We start from the raw sequence: 18,453 nt of genomic DNA on the forward strand, positions 1-18,453 counted from the left end.
AATAACCGAACTGTGAAAAAAAATAATTCGGAAGAGGAGAACTTAAAATTACTTTCAAAATAGATCATTGGAAACTAATATAATCTCATTATTTTGTGAAAGATGATAAATTTATTATATAGATTAACCGAACTGTAAAAAATACGAAAGAAAAAAATGGTAACAAAACACGAACTGTCGATAAATTAAACTAATTAAATCAAATAAACTAACGTAACATCAAATAATTAAGTTAAAAAACTCATAGAGGGAGGAAAATAGATAATCACTAAAATAAAATGAAACACTAAAAGAACCAATGCATTAAACAAAATAATGTAATAAAAATAAAATACATATACACTATATAGATTGGATAGAAGAGCTCAAAATAACCATCAAAATAAATCTTTAGAGACCAAGATATAATCTTTAAATTTTGTGAAAAGTGACAAGAATTAACCGAACTCTGAAAAAAATAACAAGAAAAAGCCATGTAGAACCGCAAGACGAAAAAAATAGGAATGAATTCAATATTTTCAATGAATATTAATGCTCATATATTAATAATAAGTAATTAGTTATAATTATTTAAGACAAGCAAGTAAATTACAAATTAACCCATATAAGAACACAACTTGCTAAGCTAGATAAAGAAGGACATATAGAAAAATTCGCAATTAGAAGTGATATATTTATATTTAAAATAAAATAAAATAATGAGTAGATAGTTATAGTTATTTAAGATAAACAAAGAAATTACAACTTAAACCACATAAGAATATAATTTGCTAAGTTAGATAAAAAAGGACATATAGGGAAATTCACAATTGGAAGTGGTATATTTATATGTAAGTAGATTAATAAAGACTAAAGGGGAGAGGAGTCTGCAACGATACTCAAAGAATCGAGCACAAGAAGATTTCCCAAAGAAGTTATCCATATACACACCTAAAAAAATTGTTTCGATTGACAATGTTTCTCTTTTTAATAAAAACATATAACCAGTCAAAAAGATTAAATGTTAAAGCCTAATTCCGTGACAGGACCATAAATGGGGCGTGGGACAAAAAATATATTCATCGAAGGGCAAAGTTGATGACTACTATGGTCGTCGCAAAACTCATGATATTCATCAAAGGATTTGACCCGAGCTCACTCGACTCGATTCGACTGTAAAGTAAATTGATTTCAGAGTCGTAGCTTTGATAAACAAATCTATTTTGATGAGAAAATGATAGAAGACTTTAAATATTGGAGGAATCTATAAGATGATAGTGGACTTTAAATATTAACTAAGATCATTGTTGAAACCAGAAATCACGAGTGAAAAGAAGAGAAAATGAGAAACCAAATGTGGGGAAGTTTCCGATCATTCCATTGAATTGGGAAAAGTTTATGGAAAAATCCAGTTACAACAAAGTAACTACCTCCTATTTATACTAAGGCTAAGAGAACTCAAATACTAGAATGAAAACAAACACGCTACTAACAAAAGAAGAATTGACGCATCTTTAACACTCCCCCTCAAGCTTGATATATATTAACATGCCAAGCTTGGATAATAAATAGCAGTGTTGGCCTCTTCCTATAGCTTTTGTAAAAAAATCCGCCACTTGCTCATTTGTCGAAACGTAACTTGTCTTTATGAGTTTTTCTTGAATCTTTTCTCTTACCAAATGACAATCTATTTCTATATGTTTTGTCCTTTCATGGTATAGTGGATTTGCGGCAATTTGCATTGCTGCCTTGTTATCACAGTGAAGTGTTACTGGAAGATCAAGCTGCACTCCCATATCTTTTAATATGCCAACGACCCACATAACCTCGCATGTTGTTGCAGCCATGGATCTGTATTCCGCTTCCGCTGAGGATCTAGATATAGTAGTTTGTTTCTTTGTTTTCCATGACACTAAGGACTCCCCAAATTTTATGCAATATCCTGTAACAGATTTTCTACTCATTGGACAGGTTGCCCAATCGGAATCACAGTAGGCATCAAGCATGAATGATTTTTCCGATGACAAAAGAATTCCTAGTTCTGGTGCTCCTTTCAAATATTTTAAAACTCTGATGGCTGCATCCATGTGAGATTTCTTGGGTTTACTCATGAATTGACTCAACGCTTGAACATCAAAGCATATGTCTGGCTTTGTAATTGTTAGGTACAACATTCTTCCTACTAATCTTCTATATTCTTCTGGATTACTCAATACTTCATCAACAGATTCACTTTGTTTGGCACTGTCATCATACTCCTTTGTGGTTAATCTCAAGTATTGTTCCATGGGTGTATCAACAACCTTGGCTCCTGATAGTCCCGAATCAGATATCAATTCCAGTGCATATTTTCTTTGGTTTAGGCAGATTCCTCTCTTAGAACGGGCCACCTCTATTCCAAGAAAGTACTTCAATTCTCCTAAATCTTTGATATGAATTTCTACATGCAGGTGCCTTTTCAGCGCTTGAATTGATTCTTCATGATTTCCTGAAATGACAATGTCATCTACATATACCAGTAGCAATGTAATGAACGAATCATCTTTCTTGACAAATAATGAATGGTCATGTTTTGATTGACTGAAACCAGCACCCTTCATAATGGATGCGAATTTTACATTCCATTGTCTTGAGGCTTGTTTAAGCCCATACAAGGATTTGAGTAATCGACACACAGATTTCTCCCCCTGATTTCCAAATCCTTGTGGAAGAGCCATGTAAATTTCTTCCTCAAGATCGCCTTGTAAAAAGGCATTGGTGACATCCATTTGGTACAAGGGCCACTTCATCATAGCAGCAACGCTTAAAAGACAGCGAACCGTGCCAATCTTAGCCACAGGAGAGAAAGTGTCATGATAGTCAATCCCAGGGAGTTGAGTGTACCCTTTTGCAACAAGTCGAGCCTTAAATCTGTCCACACTCCCGTTAGGGTGATACTTAACTTTGTAAACCCATTTATTTCCAATAACAGATTTTCTAGGAGGCAAAGAGACAAGTTCCCAAGTATTATTTGCCTCTAATGCGGCAATTTCAGCATCCATAGCTGATTTCCAACGAGGATCGCCAACTGCTTCATGGTAAGTATTAGGTTCTTTAATATGGGAAATGGAAGTTAAAAAGGCTTGAAATGATGAAGAAAGATGAGAATAAGATATGTAATTGGCAATAGAGTGCATTGAAGCAGAGGGTGATTGAATGGAAGAGCAGACATAATCCCGTGTCCAAATAGATGGTCGAGTCAGTCGAGAAGAATGTCTAGGCTGAGGGACTGATGATGGGATGAATGAGGAAGGACTAGCACCAGAATGAGAAGAGGACCGATGAGGAGAAGCTGGACCATCAGGAATAGGATTATCAACAGAAGAGTGTGGAAGGAAGATTGGGTTAGGACATACTTGTTGAGAAAAAGGGAAAATTGCTTCATGAAAAAAAACATCTCGAGAAGTGAATATTTTATCACTAGTGAGATCAAGAAGTTTGTACCCTTTTTGAGTGTTTGAGTAACCAAGAAAGACGCATTTTGTAGCCCGAGGTGCAAATTTATGACCTCGAGGAAGGATAGAGGCATAACATAAACACCCAAAAACGCGAAGGTGTGAGTAGGAAGAGGAGCGAAGGAATAACAGCTCAAAAGGTGTTTTGTTGGATAGAAGAGGAGTGGGTATGCAGTTGATCAAATGCACAGTAGTAAGGATGCAATCACCCCAAAATTTGGAAGGCATCGAAGCTTGAAACTTAAGGGCCCTAGCAATGTCCAAAATATGTCTGTGTTTGCGTTCAACCACCCCATTTTGTTGGGGTGTGTAAGCACAGGAACTTTGGTGGATGATGCCCAAGGAGGTAAGAAATGTAGTACATTGGGTGTTGAAGAATTCAGTGCCATTATCAGTCCTAATGACCTGAATGGATGTGGAAAACTGGGTCCGTATGAGAGCCACGAAGGCTTTAATCATGGAAAGCGTATCTAATTTGGAATGCATCAAATAAACCCAAGTAGCTCGTGTAAAATCGTCCACAATGGTGAGAAAATATATTTCACCATTGTAAGTTGTAGAATGAAAAGGACCCCATAAATCCATGTGAATTATTTGGAATGGATGTGTGGTGGCAGTGGATTTATTTTGAGGAAAACAAATCCTGGTTTGTTTTGATTGGGGACATATATCACAATGCGAAAATGTGAAATCATGTGACAGAAAAGGTAACAATTTCATTCTTGATAAGGAAATATGACCAAGCCGTTGGTGCCAAGTATATTCATTTAAAGGAGCAGAGTTTGCAACTAAGGTATTACAACGAGAATCAGTAAAACTTGGAGGAAAAGAAGGAGAACTAACATCTTTGTAATCAAAACAGGAAGTATCTAAATGATAGAGGACATTCTTCACTTTACCAGTCCCCATTATCTTCCCTGTGCATAGGTCCTGAAAAATACAGAAGGTGGGATGAAAAGTGATGAAATAATGATGGTCTTTTGTGAATTTGGAAACTGATAATAGCTTAAAGTGGAAGCTAGGCACATATAGCACATTATGTAGTGCAATTGTGGGAGTAATGTTCACTGAGCCTATTTGTGTAACACTAGTCGTATTACCATTAGGCAGTTGGACAATCCCATTGGATCCAGCACAGGACACAACATTGTACAGGTGAGCATTTCTTCCAACCATGTGGTCATTAGCTCCTGTATCAACAATCCAATCTGAGCAAGGAGATGGATGAGACATACCTGCCATATTTGCGGAGGGGAGCAAAGTGGCAGCAGGACTAGACTCCTTGTCCAGCATTTTCAAGATAGCAGCATATTGCTCTGATGTGAAGCTGAACTGAGGTACACATTTCGGAGTTGCTTCTTCATTCTCCGAAATTGTCATATTAGCTGTATGTTTTCTCGGTTTGGCCTTGTCTTGATACAGGTCTCTGTTAGTATTGTAGCCAGAACCTCTCCCCTGCATTCTATGTAAACGATGACCTTCTGGATAGCCTACTAACTTGTAGCAATTCGCTTTGGTATGTCCAGTTACAGTAATCACAATACAAGGGATATTTCTTCTTTGTGTCTTGAGATGCATAAAAGGCTGCATTAGGATCTTCACCAAGAATAGAGCCTGTACTGAGAATTCCTCTATTAGATTCTTCCTGGGAGATAAGGGCAAATGCTTGCCCAACCGATGGTAAAGGATTCATCATCAGTATTTGACTCCTGATGTGCATATAACTCTCATTTAGCCCCATGAGAAATTGGAGAAGCTTATGCTGTTGATCATGTTCTAAGTATTTCTTGGCTGACTCACAAGAGCATGAAGGCAGAACCACGAGTGAGGAGTACTCATCCCATAGTCGGCGCAAGCTTGAATAATAAGTGGATATAGTGTTTTGCCCTTGCGTTAATTTCCCAATCTCTCGGTGCAAAGAAAAAATTCTAGAACCATTGATTTTGTTAAAGCGTTCCTTTAGATCCGCCCATACTACCATAGCATCTGTAGAGTAGACAATTGCACTGAAGATTTCCTTCGAAACACTATTCATGATCCAAGACAGAACTATAGCATTACACCTTTCCCACTGCAGCAGTGTATTCGAGCTCAAGTCAGGTCTACTACAGCTCCCATCAATGAATGCTAACTTGTTCTTAGCTCGCAATGCTATAATCATGGCGCGACTCCAAATTCCATAATTGTCGCCTCCAACCAATTGCTCAGAGATTAAGTTGATACCTGGTGTGTCAGATGGAAGGATATACAGCGGATTAGATATATCAAACACGGCTGGGAGAATTCCGGAAGCAGAAGCCATCGCAGCGAAGAAAAAAAAAATTTGACAGAGAGTGATCGAAAATGTGCGATCAAGTTAACACGATTGAAGGAATGAATCAGATCTGCAGATCAAAAGGAATTATTAGCTCTGATACCATGTTGAAACCAGAAATCACGAGTGAAAAGAAGAGAAAATGAGAAACCAAATGTGGGGAAGTTTCCGATCATTCCATTGAATTGGGAAAAGTTTCTGGAAAAATCCAGTTACAACAAAGTAACTACCTCCTATTTATACTAAGGCTAAGAGAACTCAAATACTAGAATGAAAACAAACACGCTACTAACAAAAGAAGAATTGACTCATCTTTAACAATTATATACAGAAAAAGGAAAAAAATCATGGAGACATATAATGGTTGCACAAGCACAAATAGTCCAACTTAACATCACAAAAAGAGGATAATCATGCAATTTACTACGAGTTATTTCAGATATCAGCTTACACGGATATATAAACATAAAATATATGTATGAATAAAGGATATATAATTAATTTACACATAACATAAAACAATAATAAAAAGTGAAAATTATATTTTTTGTCATGGAATTTACGTATTTTTTTATGTTGGATCATGTTATCGACCGATTAGCAATATTAAACACATTAATTTTCATCTTACTTTCAATTTTGGTTATTTTCACCTTAGTGTGGATGTAATATCAAATGCATTAGCAATTTTCGACATCACGTTAGCAATTTTTGGTGACACATTATAATTTTCTTGTGTTACGTCAGCACTCAATGAATAAAAAATTAAAAGTTAAAAAAATGTAAATTAGTGGGTCATGGCTGTGAATTAAACGGTAAAATGACAAAAATACAAATTATAAGAATAACAATATAATTTTTTCTAGAAATTAAAAAAAATGTAATTTTTCCTAATAAATATCTCAATCGAACCTATCATGTTTAGGAGGGAATGAGTCGATTGATATGAACAAATATCGGGTGGCGCACGCATTAATATTTTATACCAACAAATCCACATACTGGGTGCGCATTACCTGGCAAAAACGCCGTCGTGTAGGTCACTCCTCGCAAAAATGACGCCCCCTCCGCCCGCCATTGGCCGCCTCGTTCTCACCACGCGTTTCAACTCTGGCTCGTGGCTCAGCTCAGGTCCCACGGGACCCAATCTCCGCTCGACTCGTGGCGGAAATTTCCGACCAGAAAAGGCTCGTGCGCGAGTCGCACTAGTCACAACAAAGTTTTCTTTGACCAATCCGGAGTCGCGATTCCCTTTCTTAATAAAACAGAGAACAATTGGAGTCAATAAATGAATTTGATGGGTTCTTGAATTCAATGAAGTTAAGCCACGGCACCTTTTCTTGGGCACCTGATTTTTATATTGTACTTGAATGATAATCCTTACCCGCTTCACCTAACTACGTGTATGTGAATATAAATGCACAAAGACTCCATTTTTAGCTTGATCGAAGACTTTCGCAAATCTTTCTGCCTAATCTGTTGGTAAAGTTGGAAGAATGGGGATATGTGGATCGAAACCCAAAGGGTGTGTGGGGGTGAGAAGCAAATTGGATTTGCAGAGGAAGCGGAGGATGCAAAGAGCAAGGAGGAAGAAGACGACCCACTGTCCTTCCAACAAGCAGAATAATCGGGTCGAACCGTCTAGTCAAACGGATCTTTCTTACTGTAATCCTGCATTCCAAGGTTTCTACTTTTACTTCTTTTACCCCCTTGTGCTGGTTCGGTCTTTTTGAGCTTGATTTGGTCTTTTTTTTTTCAGTTTTAAGTTGGGATTTAGTAATTTTTTTGGGTTAATGATTCCTCTGTCGGAGCTGAAAAGATGTACTTTAGTTACATTTGCGTGTTTCCATGATTTTCCACAGAAGTGTTTGGAGTTCTCACGGTTCAAGTCATTTTGGTTCAGCAGAAAAAATTATTTATGAAGTTATGTATTATATATAGAAAGTTTTCTCTCCTGCTGGAAAAAAATATCCCAAATGACATCCATTTTGTTTCCATGAGTGAATTAAAGTGGGTTCAAAGTGATCTTAGCCTACATTTGAAGATATGATTGAATTATCGGATTCGTCTATAATGTGTAAGAATTAGAAATGGTTTGTCAATGCACTGAAAGTTTTGTTTGATGGTCTTAAAAAGGAAATGCAGATTCATGGTTTGATCCTGACTCAGTTATTGATTCCGATTGCGAAGACGAATTTTACAGTGTTCAAGATGGTAAGTCTTTCGATTTTCCAGTTTCCATTACTTAAGACTGAAAATTTCCTTATTTTATGAAGCCATGACTTGCAAATCCATCACGTCTATCATAGAACTTGATTAATCTTGTGCAGATGTATCTCAAGCCGGATCTATCTCTACTGGTGTTACTCCAAGATTTTCGAACTATGTGACGCAAAATTCTGGTTCTGATTCTCAGCTGAATTACGATGATTCTCAAAATGAGGTGAAGGATCCATCTAGTTTGGAAAAATCGTCTGTCCCATGCATTGATGAAACTGTTGACAAAGATCAGAAGGTACCTTTGCATAGCTGCGGATTTCTGTCAAACACATTGCTTCCTTGTCTTGCTTGTGATGAGTCGTTGGATGGAAAGATAAAATCGGCTAATTCGGGAGGTCTAATTACCAGGAAAAAACTGTCCCTTATTCCATCTTTCAAATGGAAAGAAGGACAAGAGAATACTATAATATGTAAGTGTTTTGGCTTTTCATTTCCTGTGCAATGTCATGAATCATGATGACTAGATCTCCTCAGTTGGAAAAGTAAAGAAGAAAATAACAATGAATCGGGAGATATTATGTGTGTCGAGTTCTTCTTTTTCTGGAGATGGCTATATTTCAGCATTTGTTCCATCGATTTATTGATTCTGTCTGTCTTCTATCTCAGCGAACACAAAGCCCATTATACAAAGACCAATAGCTGGTTCACAAATCATGTGTTCCTCTTTAGAGAAGAAAATGCCAGGGTCTTGGTCGCAGATCGATCCGAATACCTTTAAAGTCCGGGGACGGAACTATAATAAGTAAGAGCATGCTATGTTTTAGTTCCTTTTTTATGTGAATTTCTCAATGACAAAAATAAGCTTTTGCATTTATACCAATAGCTACCACTAGCTAGTAATAAAACTACAACTTAAATCTTTTAAATGGCAGCATCCCCAAACACTACATCTTGGTAGCTGTAACACAAAGACAAGCCACACTAGATATCAATGGCAATTACTGTTGTCCAATAACAGCGTACACATTTTCTGACACACATACAAGTTTAACGAAATGAATTCCGCTGTGTGTGTTTTGACAGGGATAAAAGGAAAGAGATTGCTTCGAGTTTTGCCGCATATGTTCCTTTTGGAGCAGATTTATTCTTATCTTCTCGCAAAATTAATCACGTAGCACAATTTGTGGAGCTTCCCGCCATTGATTCATCTGGTGAAGTCCCTCCTATTCTTGTTGTAAACCTTCAGGTATGACTTGGATACATTAGAGTTATTGAAGAAGAGAGGATAGGTTGAACAACGGACATATCTGTATGACAGAAACCATCTGCTCAAGAATTGAACACCAAGACATTTTATTATTGCTCATATTTTCCCTTCAGATTCCACTTTATACCGCTACAATCTTCCAAAACGAGAACGACGGCCCAGGAATGAATGTTGTTTTCTACTTCAAGCTTTTAGAAAATTATTCCAAATGCCTTCCGGTTCCATTTCAAGAAAATTTCAGGGTAAGAGGATGCCCTTCTCTATATTTTACATCCATTTCTGTTCTGTTTTTGCTCATCGATTTTCATAGTCTTCTTAAGTATTTGTTTGTGCTTATTGTAAATCAGAGGATAATCGATAATGAAACTGAGAAGATCAAAGGTTTTCCCATAGATACGATTGTCCCCGTGAGGGAAAGATTAAAAATTTTGGCTGGGGTTGTGAATATTGACGATCTTGAGTTAAATGGGGCTGAGAGGAAACTCATGCATGCTTACAACGAGAAGCCGGTTCTCTCACGTCCTCAGCATGAATTTTACTCGGTAAAGTTTCGGATAGCATTTAAAGTTCTGAACACTGAATACATTAGTAGGGATTCATATTTTACTATGGCTTTATGATAAAACCTGTGCAGGGAGAAAACTACTTGGAGATCGATTTAGATATTCACAGATTCGGTTACATTGCTCGAAAAGGGTTCGAAACATTTCAAGACAGAATTAAACATTGTATCTTTGATTTTGGTCTCACAATACAGGTAGATGTTTATAAGAATGTGTCCTAACCAGGGCTACATAAAGAAAAGCCCGGTTTTTAACATATTCTCGGTGTAACTTTATGCAGGGAAACAAGGCAGAAGATTTGCCAGAGTGTATACTATGCTGTATAAGATTAAAAGAAATCGATTACTCTAACTACAGCCAACTTAGCCTATGAATCGAGAAAGCAAAAAAAAAAATTCTTGAATTTTAAGAGTGCTGACGTCTTACACGTAACAGATTAATTACTCTGTTGAATTGTACGGTGTTGAAATCCGAGTGTAATCTCGATAAAGTTCCATTTTTTAGCTGAGTTAGCGAACTATTTTCCTTATGTAAATTCCCACTGATAGTGAGGCTGATATGATAATTATGGGCGATCAAAAGCTTTGTTTAACCAAATTAATTCTGCGAACTGAGTTCGGGAGTGTCTAGGAGAGCTTCTAGCAAGTATTTTCTAGATTTTAGTTATGCGAATTTGCTTTGGCCAAAGCAAGATTGTGATGTTATTTTTTTCTTATGTTTTTTTGTTCATAATTTTAAATTATAATTTGACATTTTTATACTTAAAACACTTTATCATATTTCATAATTGTCCTCAATTATTTTTACCATATTTTTTTCACATTCACGCCCTTTTTTATAATTATTTTTAGGAGGTTTTTAAAATTTTAAGATATATATAAGAGTTTTATTGAAATTTATAAATTTCAGTCATATTTTATCACAAAGTTAATTTTTAAAAACAATATTTTTTTCATTTTTTTATATTTTAAATTTCCAAATTTCTTACGTATTTTTTGTATTTATACAAATTTTTTCGTTTGTTTTTTATTAATCTTATATAAATTTTGAAACAATCATATTATCTAGTTATATACCAAATAATATGTAAAAAAAAATTGGAAACTGAATTTATAAAAAATAAAAATATCATTTTTAAAAATAAACGCTTGTATTAAAATATTATCGAAATTTTATGACAATATATTCAAAATTAATAGTAATTATATAAATATGTCTTTGACAGGTTAATTATCAAGATTTAGATAATTAAAATGTTATAAGTCAAGGATACTGTTTTCATTTTATTAAATTAACATTGTAAGCAATTTTTTCCAAATATTCAAATTTTAGTTTGTATTAACGTCAGATTTTTATTTTCATACACACTATTTTTACTTATCACCCATTTTTGCATAATCTAAAAAAAAATTCAAAATAAGTAGAAATAATTGCAAACACTGTCTTGATCAGTTGGGATTCAGCTCCGGGATTCGCTTTGGACATGCAAAGGAAATTTTTAGAAAGATTCGATTTGTCAACTCCAAAGACAATCATTGGCCTATGATTTGATTTATATACAATCATATTATTCACAAATAGAGAATATCACAACTCTTGTTTTGTCTCACTCAGATCCCAATAGTACACATTGTCACGGTCACACTCCGCCAAAATCAAGTCCACCAACCGATTGAATCTAGCTACCTTGTGAAATATGACACCATCATACACCTATTGGATTTGTACGAACAAGAATCGTATTTTTCACAAGGTATGTATATCACAATCACAATGAATTTCTCTCCACACCCTACATCTGTGACAATATGAATATTTGTCTCGAACGAGCGTATCCTATTGTTTACACGATATTTGGTGTTGCGAATGATAAAAATCTAACTTCTACAAACAAACGAAAGTGAATTCTAAATTTGACCGTCGGTTCTAATCTCCTAAAATAACTATAACGCCAAAATGAAGAAAACTATTGGAATTTGAGAAATAAACCCCTGACATTGTTTATATTTTCAATAAACCGTAGGAATTTACAATACATAAAAATATAACAAATAGAGTTGATGAAATCTAAAACGAGAAGACATAAATTGCTAGAAATATGCTGGAAAACTTGAAAAAATATTGCTTGAATATTGGAATTTTAGCAGAGAGCTTTTGCAGATTTGTCTGTAGAGTTGTGTGTGTCTCTTCAGTTGTGTTTGCCGATCTCCTTTTCTTTCCAGCAGTCATGCGGTTCTCCCACTCTCCCATTATTCACGTCTTTTTATTTTCATCCCACGATCTCCATCTCTTTCCTCTCACGATCTCCTCCTTTTTTCACCGCCTTGCAGTCAATTTGAATTGATAAGAATTGATCAAATACGGACTTGTATTATTTAATTGGGCTTCAGAATTAAATTGGGTTTTTATAATTTAATTGAGCTTTATTTAATTATTTTAGCTCAAACACATATACTTTTTATTTGAGAGCTCATCAACGAGAATTAATTTAGATATTAAAATGTGTTTTATTATTACTAGTAATTTCGTAATCACATTTCTCATTGACTAACGACTATAATAATCTCAACAAATAAAAATTTAAGCAAATGCATAAATACAAAGGACCAAATAAAATTATAATTAATTGAATAAAAGACTGTTTTACATACATCTACAAGTTGACTTGTTCATTGTTCTACTCTCACAAGTTCAACGTCGAATATTTTGCTTTGCTTTCATCATAGAACGGTTCAAATTTGGTGAGAAACATACTTTATTAATGTTATTCCGATAATTTAGTTTGGATTCAAGCATTTGGATTTGTTTCTGTTTTTTTGTTTTGTTTTGTTTTTTTTTTTTGTAAATTTAGTCATTTAGTTTGATATCAATGACAAATCAATCCAGTTAATCCAATTTTAGTTAAATACAGACTCCAATAATTAAAAATAATAATTTTTTTCGTAATTCGACCTCCAAAAAATCGATTAACGGATAATCAAATCGATCAAAAGCACACTCTAATGTTCATCTGTCATCCAGAAATCACGTCACAATAAAGACAGCAATGGTAAATTGCTTGACCGCACACAACTTCCTTTATATATGTTCAATTTTGGTAGTATGACAACATCATTCGATTATACACTATGGTCACCTATAACTTTTGCTCTCAACTTTAAATGAAAAGGGCCATGATAAGTTACTTGGATGAGCACACTTTGCAGCTCTTCCTGCAATAACCCGCACCCTCTTTAGAGCCAATCATGTAGTTTGGATTTTTTTCGCACTCCCCTCGAAGAGCCCATGCCGTGCAATTTGGATTCTCATCAACACAACCACCATTTGTTGAACGAGCTGGTGAATCGAAAGACCTCACATGAATCCACTTCGTAGCTGACCACTTCTCACCTTCGATGACAGGACAGCTACCGTGCAAGCTAGATGGATCTGTATTTGCATCAGGGTGAAGGCTGAAAAATAAGAGGGCATCACCCTTTCTTGGTTTCACTGTTAATAGAACAACAGGAAAACGGTCTAAGAAATCCATTTTAAAGAAATACAAAAAAGAAAAACCACACTCCATCTCCACAGGTAAATAGAGAGGAATCAAAGTTATCTAAGTCCATTCCAGTTTCGTCTTTGTTTGATTCGCCCCAACGATGTCGTGTAGTGATGCATTCCACCAATAATGTGAAAATCGCTCATCAAACTCTTGTCTTCTTAATCTAATATACTTGTCTCACGTCAATTAGAAAGTTTCCATGAAGGTCATAAGACTTACTTCAACACACTGGGTTAATTATTTTTGTTAATAGAACACGAATCTGAAGCAGGCCACTATGTGGAGTCGTGTTTGCATGGAGATGTTGACCTAGGGCGTGGCACCGATGATCAATTTTGCATAGTACGTTGTGAAGTTGTGCATACCTGCATAACCTTCTTTAGCGCAGTCAGACCAATCATCACCCTTTATTTGTTTATCTTTTGCCTGCATAATCAACATAATGTTATCAAAGAATAGAGCTTTTCTATGTTAAGTGTATAGGTACACATGTAAATACGCATGGCATTACTTACCTCTGAATTAGGAAAAACCGTTTCCCCACCCTTCTCCACATTCGACAAGTACATGAGTACAGTTGCCACTCGGTGACCGCCCAATTCTTGATTGGCCTTGTCGTGAAAATAATCAAAATGTGGCTCATACTTTTGGCCGTGCTCATAATGCAATATCTGGATGGACTCCCCATTCTCTACATCACACATGTATACAAACAGTAAGAAGAATTGATTGGAATAATGACACAACTGGTCCTCAACATGGTTGTTTCAGAGTACCTGGAGGGAGAAAAGTCCATGCGGCAAGTTTTGTCTCAACACCGGCGACTATTTCATCCTTGAAAGTAGAAAAATGAATAAAATGACCATGCTAAACACTGAAGATAATTAATATCTTTATTTAGCTCAAATCTTAATGTCAACATTTTAGCATTAAAACTACTTCGTTGTTTTAGAAAATCAAGACTCCATATGCTAAAACTATGTTCCTCGCTGATCTAACTCTAATAAAAAGATACATTAAAACTACTGAAGGTCAAAAGATTCAAAATTTGAAACAATGCAATATAAAATTGTTTGAATCAGGTTAAGTGAATCAAGATTTCACTACCTGTCCCTTGTCAAGAAACATGCCAGAACTCGTCCGGACTTCACTCTCTATACTCTTGCCAGAATCATTGTCGGCTACCATAGACTTCTCTAGCTTATCTTTAGCCTGTTCACAGAAATTTTATAAACTATTTAAAACACTTTTATTACAAAGTCATGAATTTTTCATTTTCCAAACACCATTTCACAATAAATTCGACAAAAAGAAGCCACAAACTATTCTTAAAATTCTCGGATCGAAAGCATTTAAAAGCCGGAGCAAATCACCTCTTTATTTCTTTCGTACTCCTCCAAGAAACACAGATATAAATCTGTGGAAAATGATCAACTCCACAAGTATAATAGAGGGAAAACACGCAAGGAATAAACAACAATAGTACGAGCACATTCCACGTTCTTCAATACATGTGCATCATCATCTCACAAATTCTTACAATTTCCATAAATCACATCAAACCACGTACCCAACAAGCATAAAAGGTGCGAGAAACGAAGTAATAGGCTAACCAGGAGAATGAGATGATCACACTCTTTATCGGTCAAAAATCCTCGGTATACGAAAGCCCTGTAGAAAAACAAAACAACCATGATCATATATTACAAAAAAAACATATATAAAAACACGTCTTTGAGCGGAAAAAACCTGGGACTCCAAGAGATTTGGGTGACCCGGGTCGGATCCAACGGGGATGATGAGGCACCAGTTACCAATTTCAACACCGACTCTTTGCTGCTGCAATCCAATCAAAAACAGTTCTAAGTATACCAAAAAGGCAAAAACCAACAGCCACGATTTAAATTCTACAAAGAGACCCATGAGACAAAAAATCTCTTTTGGAATCAAAACATACTTTTTCCCGAGAAAAAAAGAACATACCCATGAGACGAATGAACAAAAAAACACAGAGAAATTAATAGAAAAATCCTCAGGCCCATCACCATCTATCCAAATCTGCCCCTTTTCTCCGCGGTGTGCAATGAAATCTTGATGGGATTTTCTGTCGAATGACGGAATTCAACGAAGTGGACTGCACTGCGTCACGAAGACCGATTAATGAATCTATTACTGCACAGTAAACGGGTTCACTGGGAAACTGTTCGCTAAAACTAACAATAATTAGGATGGTAATTGGTCTTAATCGATTCCAGCAAAGGCAAGGCCCATTTTATATTGGCCCAATCGTTATATCAGAATTGTATTGTTAATTATTTTAAAATAAAATATAAAAAATAACCCTCTATCTGTTCTTTAATAAATAAATAACATATTTAAAAAAGGTGATCCTGTTTAGTGCAATCAAAATCAGAATAATCCAGAAAATAGTTAATCAAAATAAGAGAGTGTTTGAAAGCAAAAAAAAATAAGAGAATTTTTTACTCGCTAAAAAATATATTTCAAAGGCGTGAAACTGCTAGGAACTGAACTTATGATTGTACAACTAAAGGAAAATTGCAATATTCGTCCGGTATCTTGGTTTCTTTGCGAATTTAGTTCATTAAGTAATTATATTTTTAGCTTGAGTCCACCATATTTGCTTGTTATGCAATTTTAGTCATTTGTTTTACAATTTTAGCACATTTTCCGTGATAATATTGGCATAATGTTAGACATGTCACCAACACATGACACAAATGTCAGCAATGAGTGACGTCATATCAATACTATCATGAAAAAAATAACTAAATTACAAAAAAAATGAAGATAAATGAATGAAAATAGAATTCAACTAGTTAAAAGATCAAAATGGCAAGCAACTTATATGACCAAAAACTAAATTTTAAATAATTTTAGAAATTAATATTAATTTTTACTCCTTTAAAATAAGATGATAAGTTTAAAAATAATGAGAATATTTTAGGAGTGATAGTTTTTTTTTGGATGGAGGAGAGTAGTTTTGGACCCCCCACATAATTAATTATTTTTCTGATGCACTCAAAAATTAGTTTTTTTTCCAAATAAGAATGTTTTAAATAAATTAAATGTTGTTTTAAAAATGAAAGTAAAACATATATAAACACAAAAACTTACATAAATTTTTGCTCAAAAAAATTAAATAGAATTGAAATTAAATAAATTTGCATTTTTGTGTAGTATTAATGAATACAAATATATTATCACTATTAATTTTAAAATATCTTATTTTAAAATTCTGAATTTAAATAAACAAATTATAAAATTTGAAAGAAACTATGCCATTTTTTTGGATGGCTATAACTCATAAAATTAATGATGAGTTAGAATTTTTTTTTTCTAGTAAACGTAAATTTCTTGTAATTTTTAAAGTTTATTATGATGTTTTTTTTTTTTAAAAAAAGACATATGTCAATTTATGAAATGCGAGAGTAAAGCTCCAGGAGGAGCATAGACTCACCCTAATTTCAGTGTTTATTTATGCCATCTCCTACCACAAAATCTATTTTGGTGCAAATTTTACATTAAAATAGTGCGATTTTCACACCAAATACAACATCCATCTCCAACCCATTTACTTCAAATCTTGCACTAAAAAAATATTCTCGAAACATTTTTTTTTATTTTACATATATTAATTATTATATTTTATTAAATACAAATAAAAAATTTTAAAAATTAAATAATAAAAAAAATAAGACCTTGCGCCAAATTTGGCGCAGAGGAATTGCGCAGCCCCTATTGGAGTAATAAATCTGCATCAAAATGGTGTTTGGTGTGGTTTTGGAGATGCTCTTATATATATATATATATGCATGCTATTTTCATTTATAATAATAGTAATAGTAATAGTAATAGTAATCGAGGCGGTTTGCATACATGCATTGAAAAGTGACTGTATATCTCCATAACCTATTTATAATTTTTTTACTCGAAAGTCATTAATTCGTGTGAAATTAAACCAGAAATATAAGAAAGCGTGACGAATGAAATCCCAAAACCTGACGTCAAATACCGTGACGTATACTAAATAAATTTCAATTGAAAGAATTCCAGTTAACATATCCAGCTGTACAAATTATTAAGGACCACATTTGATTAGTTCCAAATAATTAATTAATTAAACGAAGCTACCACCTTCCTCAACTGCGACCTGCTTAAGCTAACACCCAAAAAAAACATAAATACCACCCCATTATATATATTTTTTGTCATTTACATGATTTATAAAGAAGATGAAGGAAAGTGTTTGCAGGGGACTTTGGTCGCAGGAGAGATGATGCCTAATGCAGTTCGATTCGATGTTTTTCTTCGTTAAGCATCATCTCCCCTCGACTTAAGCCGCCTCCGATTTCTCACACTCACATGAGATGGTCATCAGATGATCCATGTGGCAACTGCAGGAAAATTTATAAGGTATGTACTTCAATTCTCGACCATATTTATATATGTATATAATTCAACTTATATATCTAAATTAAAGGTGAGAGTACTTTGGTATTAATTGTATATTTATGATCTTTTTTTTATTTGATAAGGTGAAGATAGGAGCAGATCTGGTGATGCATATGAAGTTTATTCTTTGGCTTGCATATGTTTTTTTTTTTTATTACAATTACAATAATATTGAGATGAGTTTGACGTGTGAGAGATTTTAATTTTGCTTTTACATGCAGTTTGAACACGTCTCTCCATCCCTTTGAGAGATGTTTATGTCATTTAATTAATTGAAGTTGGGGTGTCTGGTTTGCAGAAGCTCTCGTGTGGACATTTTTACACACATCTACCATGACACTATTAAATTAAACATGATTACTGCAAATCCTTATTGTTTTTTTCTAGATTGGAGAAGGGGTTTGGTATAGTTGAGTGTGAAACTTGAGATTTTCAAATTTGGGATTTTGTGAGATGAAATGATAACATAAATATTACTCTTAAGTCGATCATAGACGCATGCATGGATGCAATATTTGAATTTTTTTTAAAAATATTTTCTCAAATATACAAATATCATATATTTTCAAGTTGAATTAACTATGAAGTATGAACACGAA

General features: G+C 34.4%; 3 protein-coding genes and 1 long non-coding RNA gene across 5 annotated transcripts; 2 read left to right on the forward strand and 2 right to left on the reverse strand.

Moving 5' to 3' along the window:
• Positions 1 to 4,522: 4,522 nt before the first annotated feature.
• Positions 4,523 to 5,792, reverse strand: LOC140809851 (uncharacterized). Its single transcript, XM_073167610.1, has one exon. It carries the CDS (start codon positions 5,773 to 5,775, stop codon positions 4,936 to 4,938), a length of 840 nt encoding a protein of 279 aa, XP_073023711.1. The 5' UTR covers positions 5,776 to 5,792; the 3' UTR covers positions 4,523 to 4,935.
• Positions 5,793 to 6,811: 1,019 nt separating this feature from the next.
• On the forward strand, positions 6,812 to 10,503 carry LOC140832046 (protein ENHANCED DISEASE RESISTANCE 2-like). Its single transcript, XM_073195860.1, has 9 exons — positions 6,812 to 7,470; positions 7,924 to 8,001; positions 8,118 to 8,477; positions 8,674 to 8,809; positions 9,091 to 9,253; positions 9,388 to 9,516; positions 9,622 to 9,816; positions 9,909 to 10,031; positions 10,118 to 10,503. The coding sequence occupies exons 1-9, from the start codon at positions 7,284 to 7,286 to the stop codon at positions 10,208 to 10,210; spliced, it is 1,464 nt and encodes a 487-aa protein (XP_073051961.1). The 5' UTR covers positions 6,812 to 7,283; the 3' UTR covers positions 10,211 to 10,503.
• A 2,308-nt stretch (positions 10,504 to 12,811) lies between these two features.
• On the reverse strand, positions 12,812 to 15,592 carry LOC140832114 (probable prolyl 4-hydroxylase 7). 2 transcript variants are annotated; one of them, XM_073196045.1, is made up of 8 exons: positions 15,365 to 15,592; positions 15,131 to 15,217; positions 14,995 to 15,052; positions 14,489 to 14,593; positions 14,158 to 14,215; positions 13,897 to 14,072; positions 13,747 to 13,807; positions 12,812 to 13,326 (listed from the first exon to the last, which is right to left on the reverse strand). In XM_073196045.1, the coding sequence occupies exons 1-8, from the start codon at positions 15,427 to 15,429 to the stop codon at positions 13,019 to 13,021; spliced, it is 918 nt and encodes a 305-aa protein (XP_073052146.1). In that variant the 5' UTR covers positions 15,430 to 15,592; the 3' UTR covers positions 12,812 to 13,018. The 2 variants fall into 2 exon arrangements, with proteins under 2 accessions (XP_073052146.1, XP_073052078.1); XM_073195977.1 differs by having other exon boundaries at positions 15,131 to 15,220; positions 15,365 to 15,591.
• A 2,017-nt stretch (positions 15,593 to 17,609) lies between these two features.
• Positions 17,610 to 18,221, forward strand: LOC140809860 (uncharacterized). Its single transcript, XR_012113188.1, has 2 exons — positions 17,610 to 17,815; positions 17,938 to 18,221. It is a non-coding gene; the product is annotated as an uncharacterized lncRNA (long non-coding RNA).
• Positions 18,222 to 18,453: the final 232 nt, after the last annotated feature.

Source organism: Primulina eburnea, chromosome 1, assembly GCF_022965805.1.
Source record: "Primulina eburnea isolate SZY01 chromosome 1, ASM2296580v1, whole genome shotgun sequence".
NCBI classification, from domain to species: Eukaryota; Viridiplantae; Streptophyta; class Magnoliopsida; order Lamiales; family Gesneriaceae; genus Primulina; species Primulina eburnea.

Excerpts from the sequence above, each read along its gene's own strand:
- LOC140809851 (XM_073167610.1), bottom strand. The coding sequence starts at position 5,775 with ATGGCTTCTGCTTCCGGAATTCTCCCAGCCGTGTTTGATATATCTAAT.
- LOC140832046 (XM_073195860.1), top strand. The coding sequence starts at position 7,284 with ATGGGGATATGTGGATCGAAACCCAAAGGGTGTGTGGGGGTGAGAAGC. Across the intron at positions 9,817-9,908 it reads CTCAGCATGAATTTTACTCG|GGAGAAAACTACTTGGAGAT; the intron begins GTAAAGTTTCGG and ends AAACCTGTGCAG. Across the intron at positions 10,032-10,117 it reads ATTTTGGTCTCACAATACAG|GGAAACAAGGCAGAAGATTT; the intron begins GTAGATGTTTAT and ends AACTTTATGCAG.
- LOC140832114 (XM_073195977.1), bottom strand. The coding sequence starts at position 15,429 with ATGGTGATGGGCCTGAGGATTTTTCTATTAATTTCTCTGTGTTTTTTT. Across the intron at positions 14,594-14,994 it reads GTGATCATCTCATTCTCCTG|GCTAAAGATAAGCTAGAGAA; the intron begins GTTAGCCTATTA and ends TTCTGTGAACAG. Across the intron at positions 14,073-14,157 it reads ATGGACTTTTCTCCCTCCAG|AGAATGGGGAGTCCATCCAG; the intron begins GTACTCTGAAAC and ends TGTGTGATGTAG.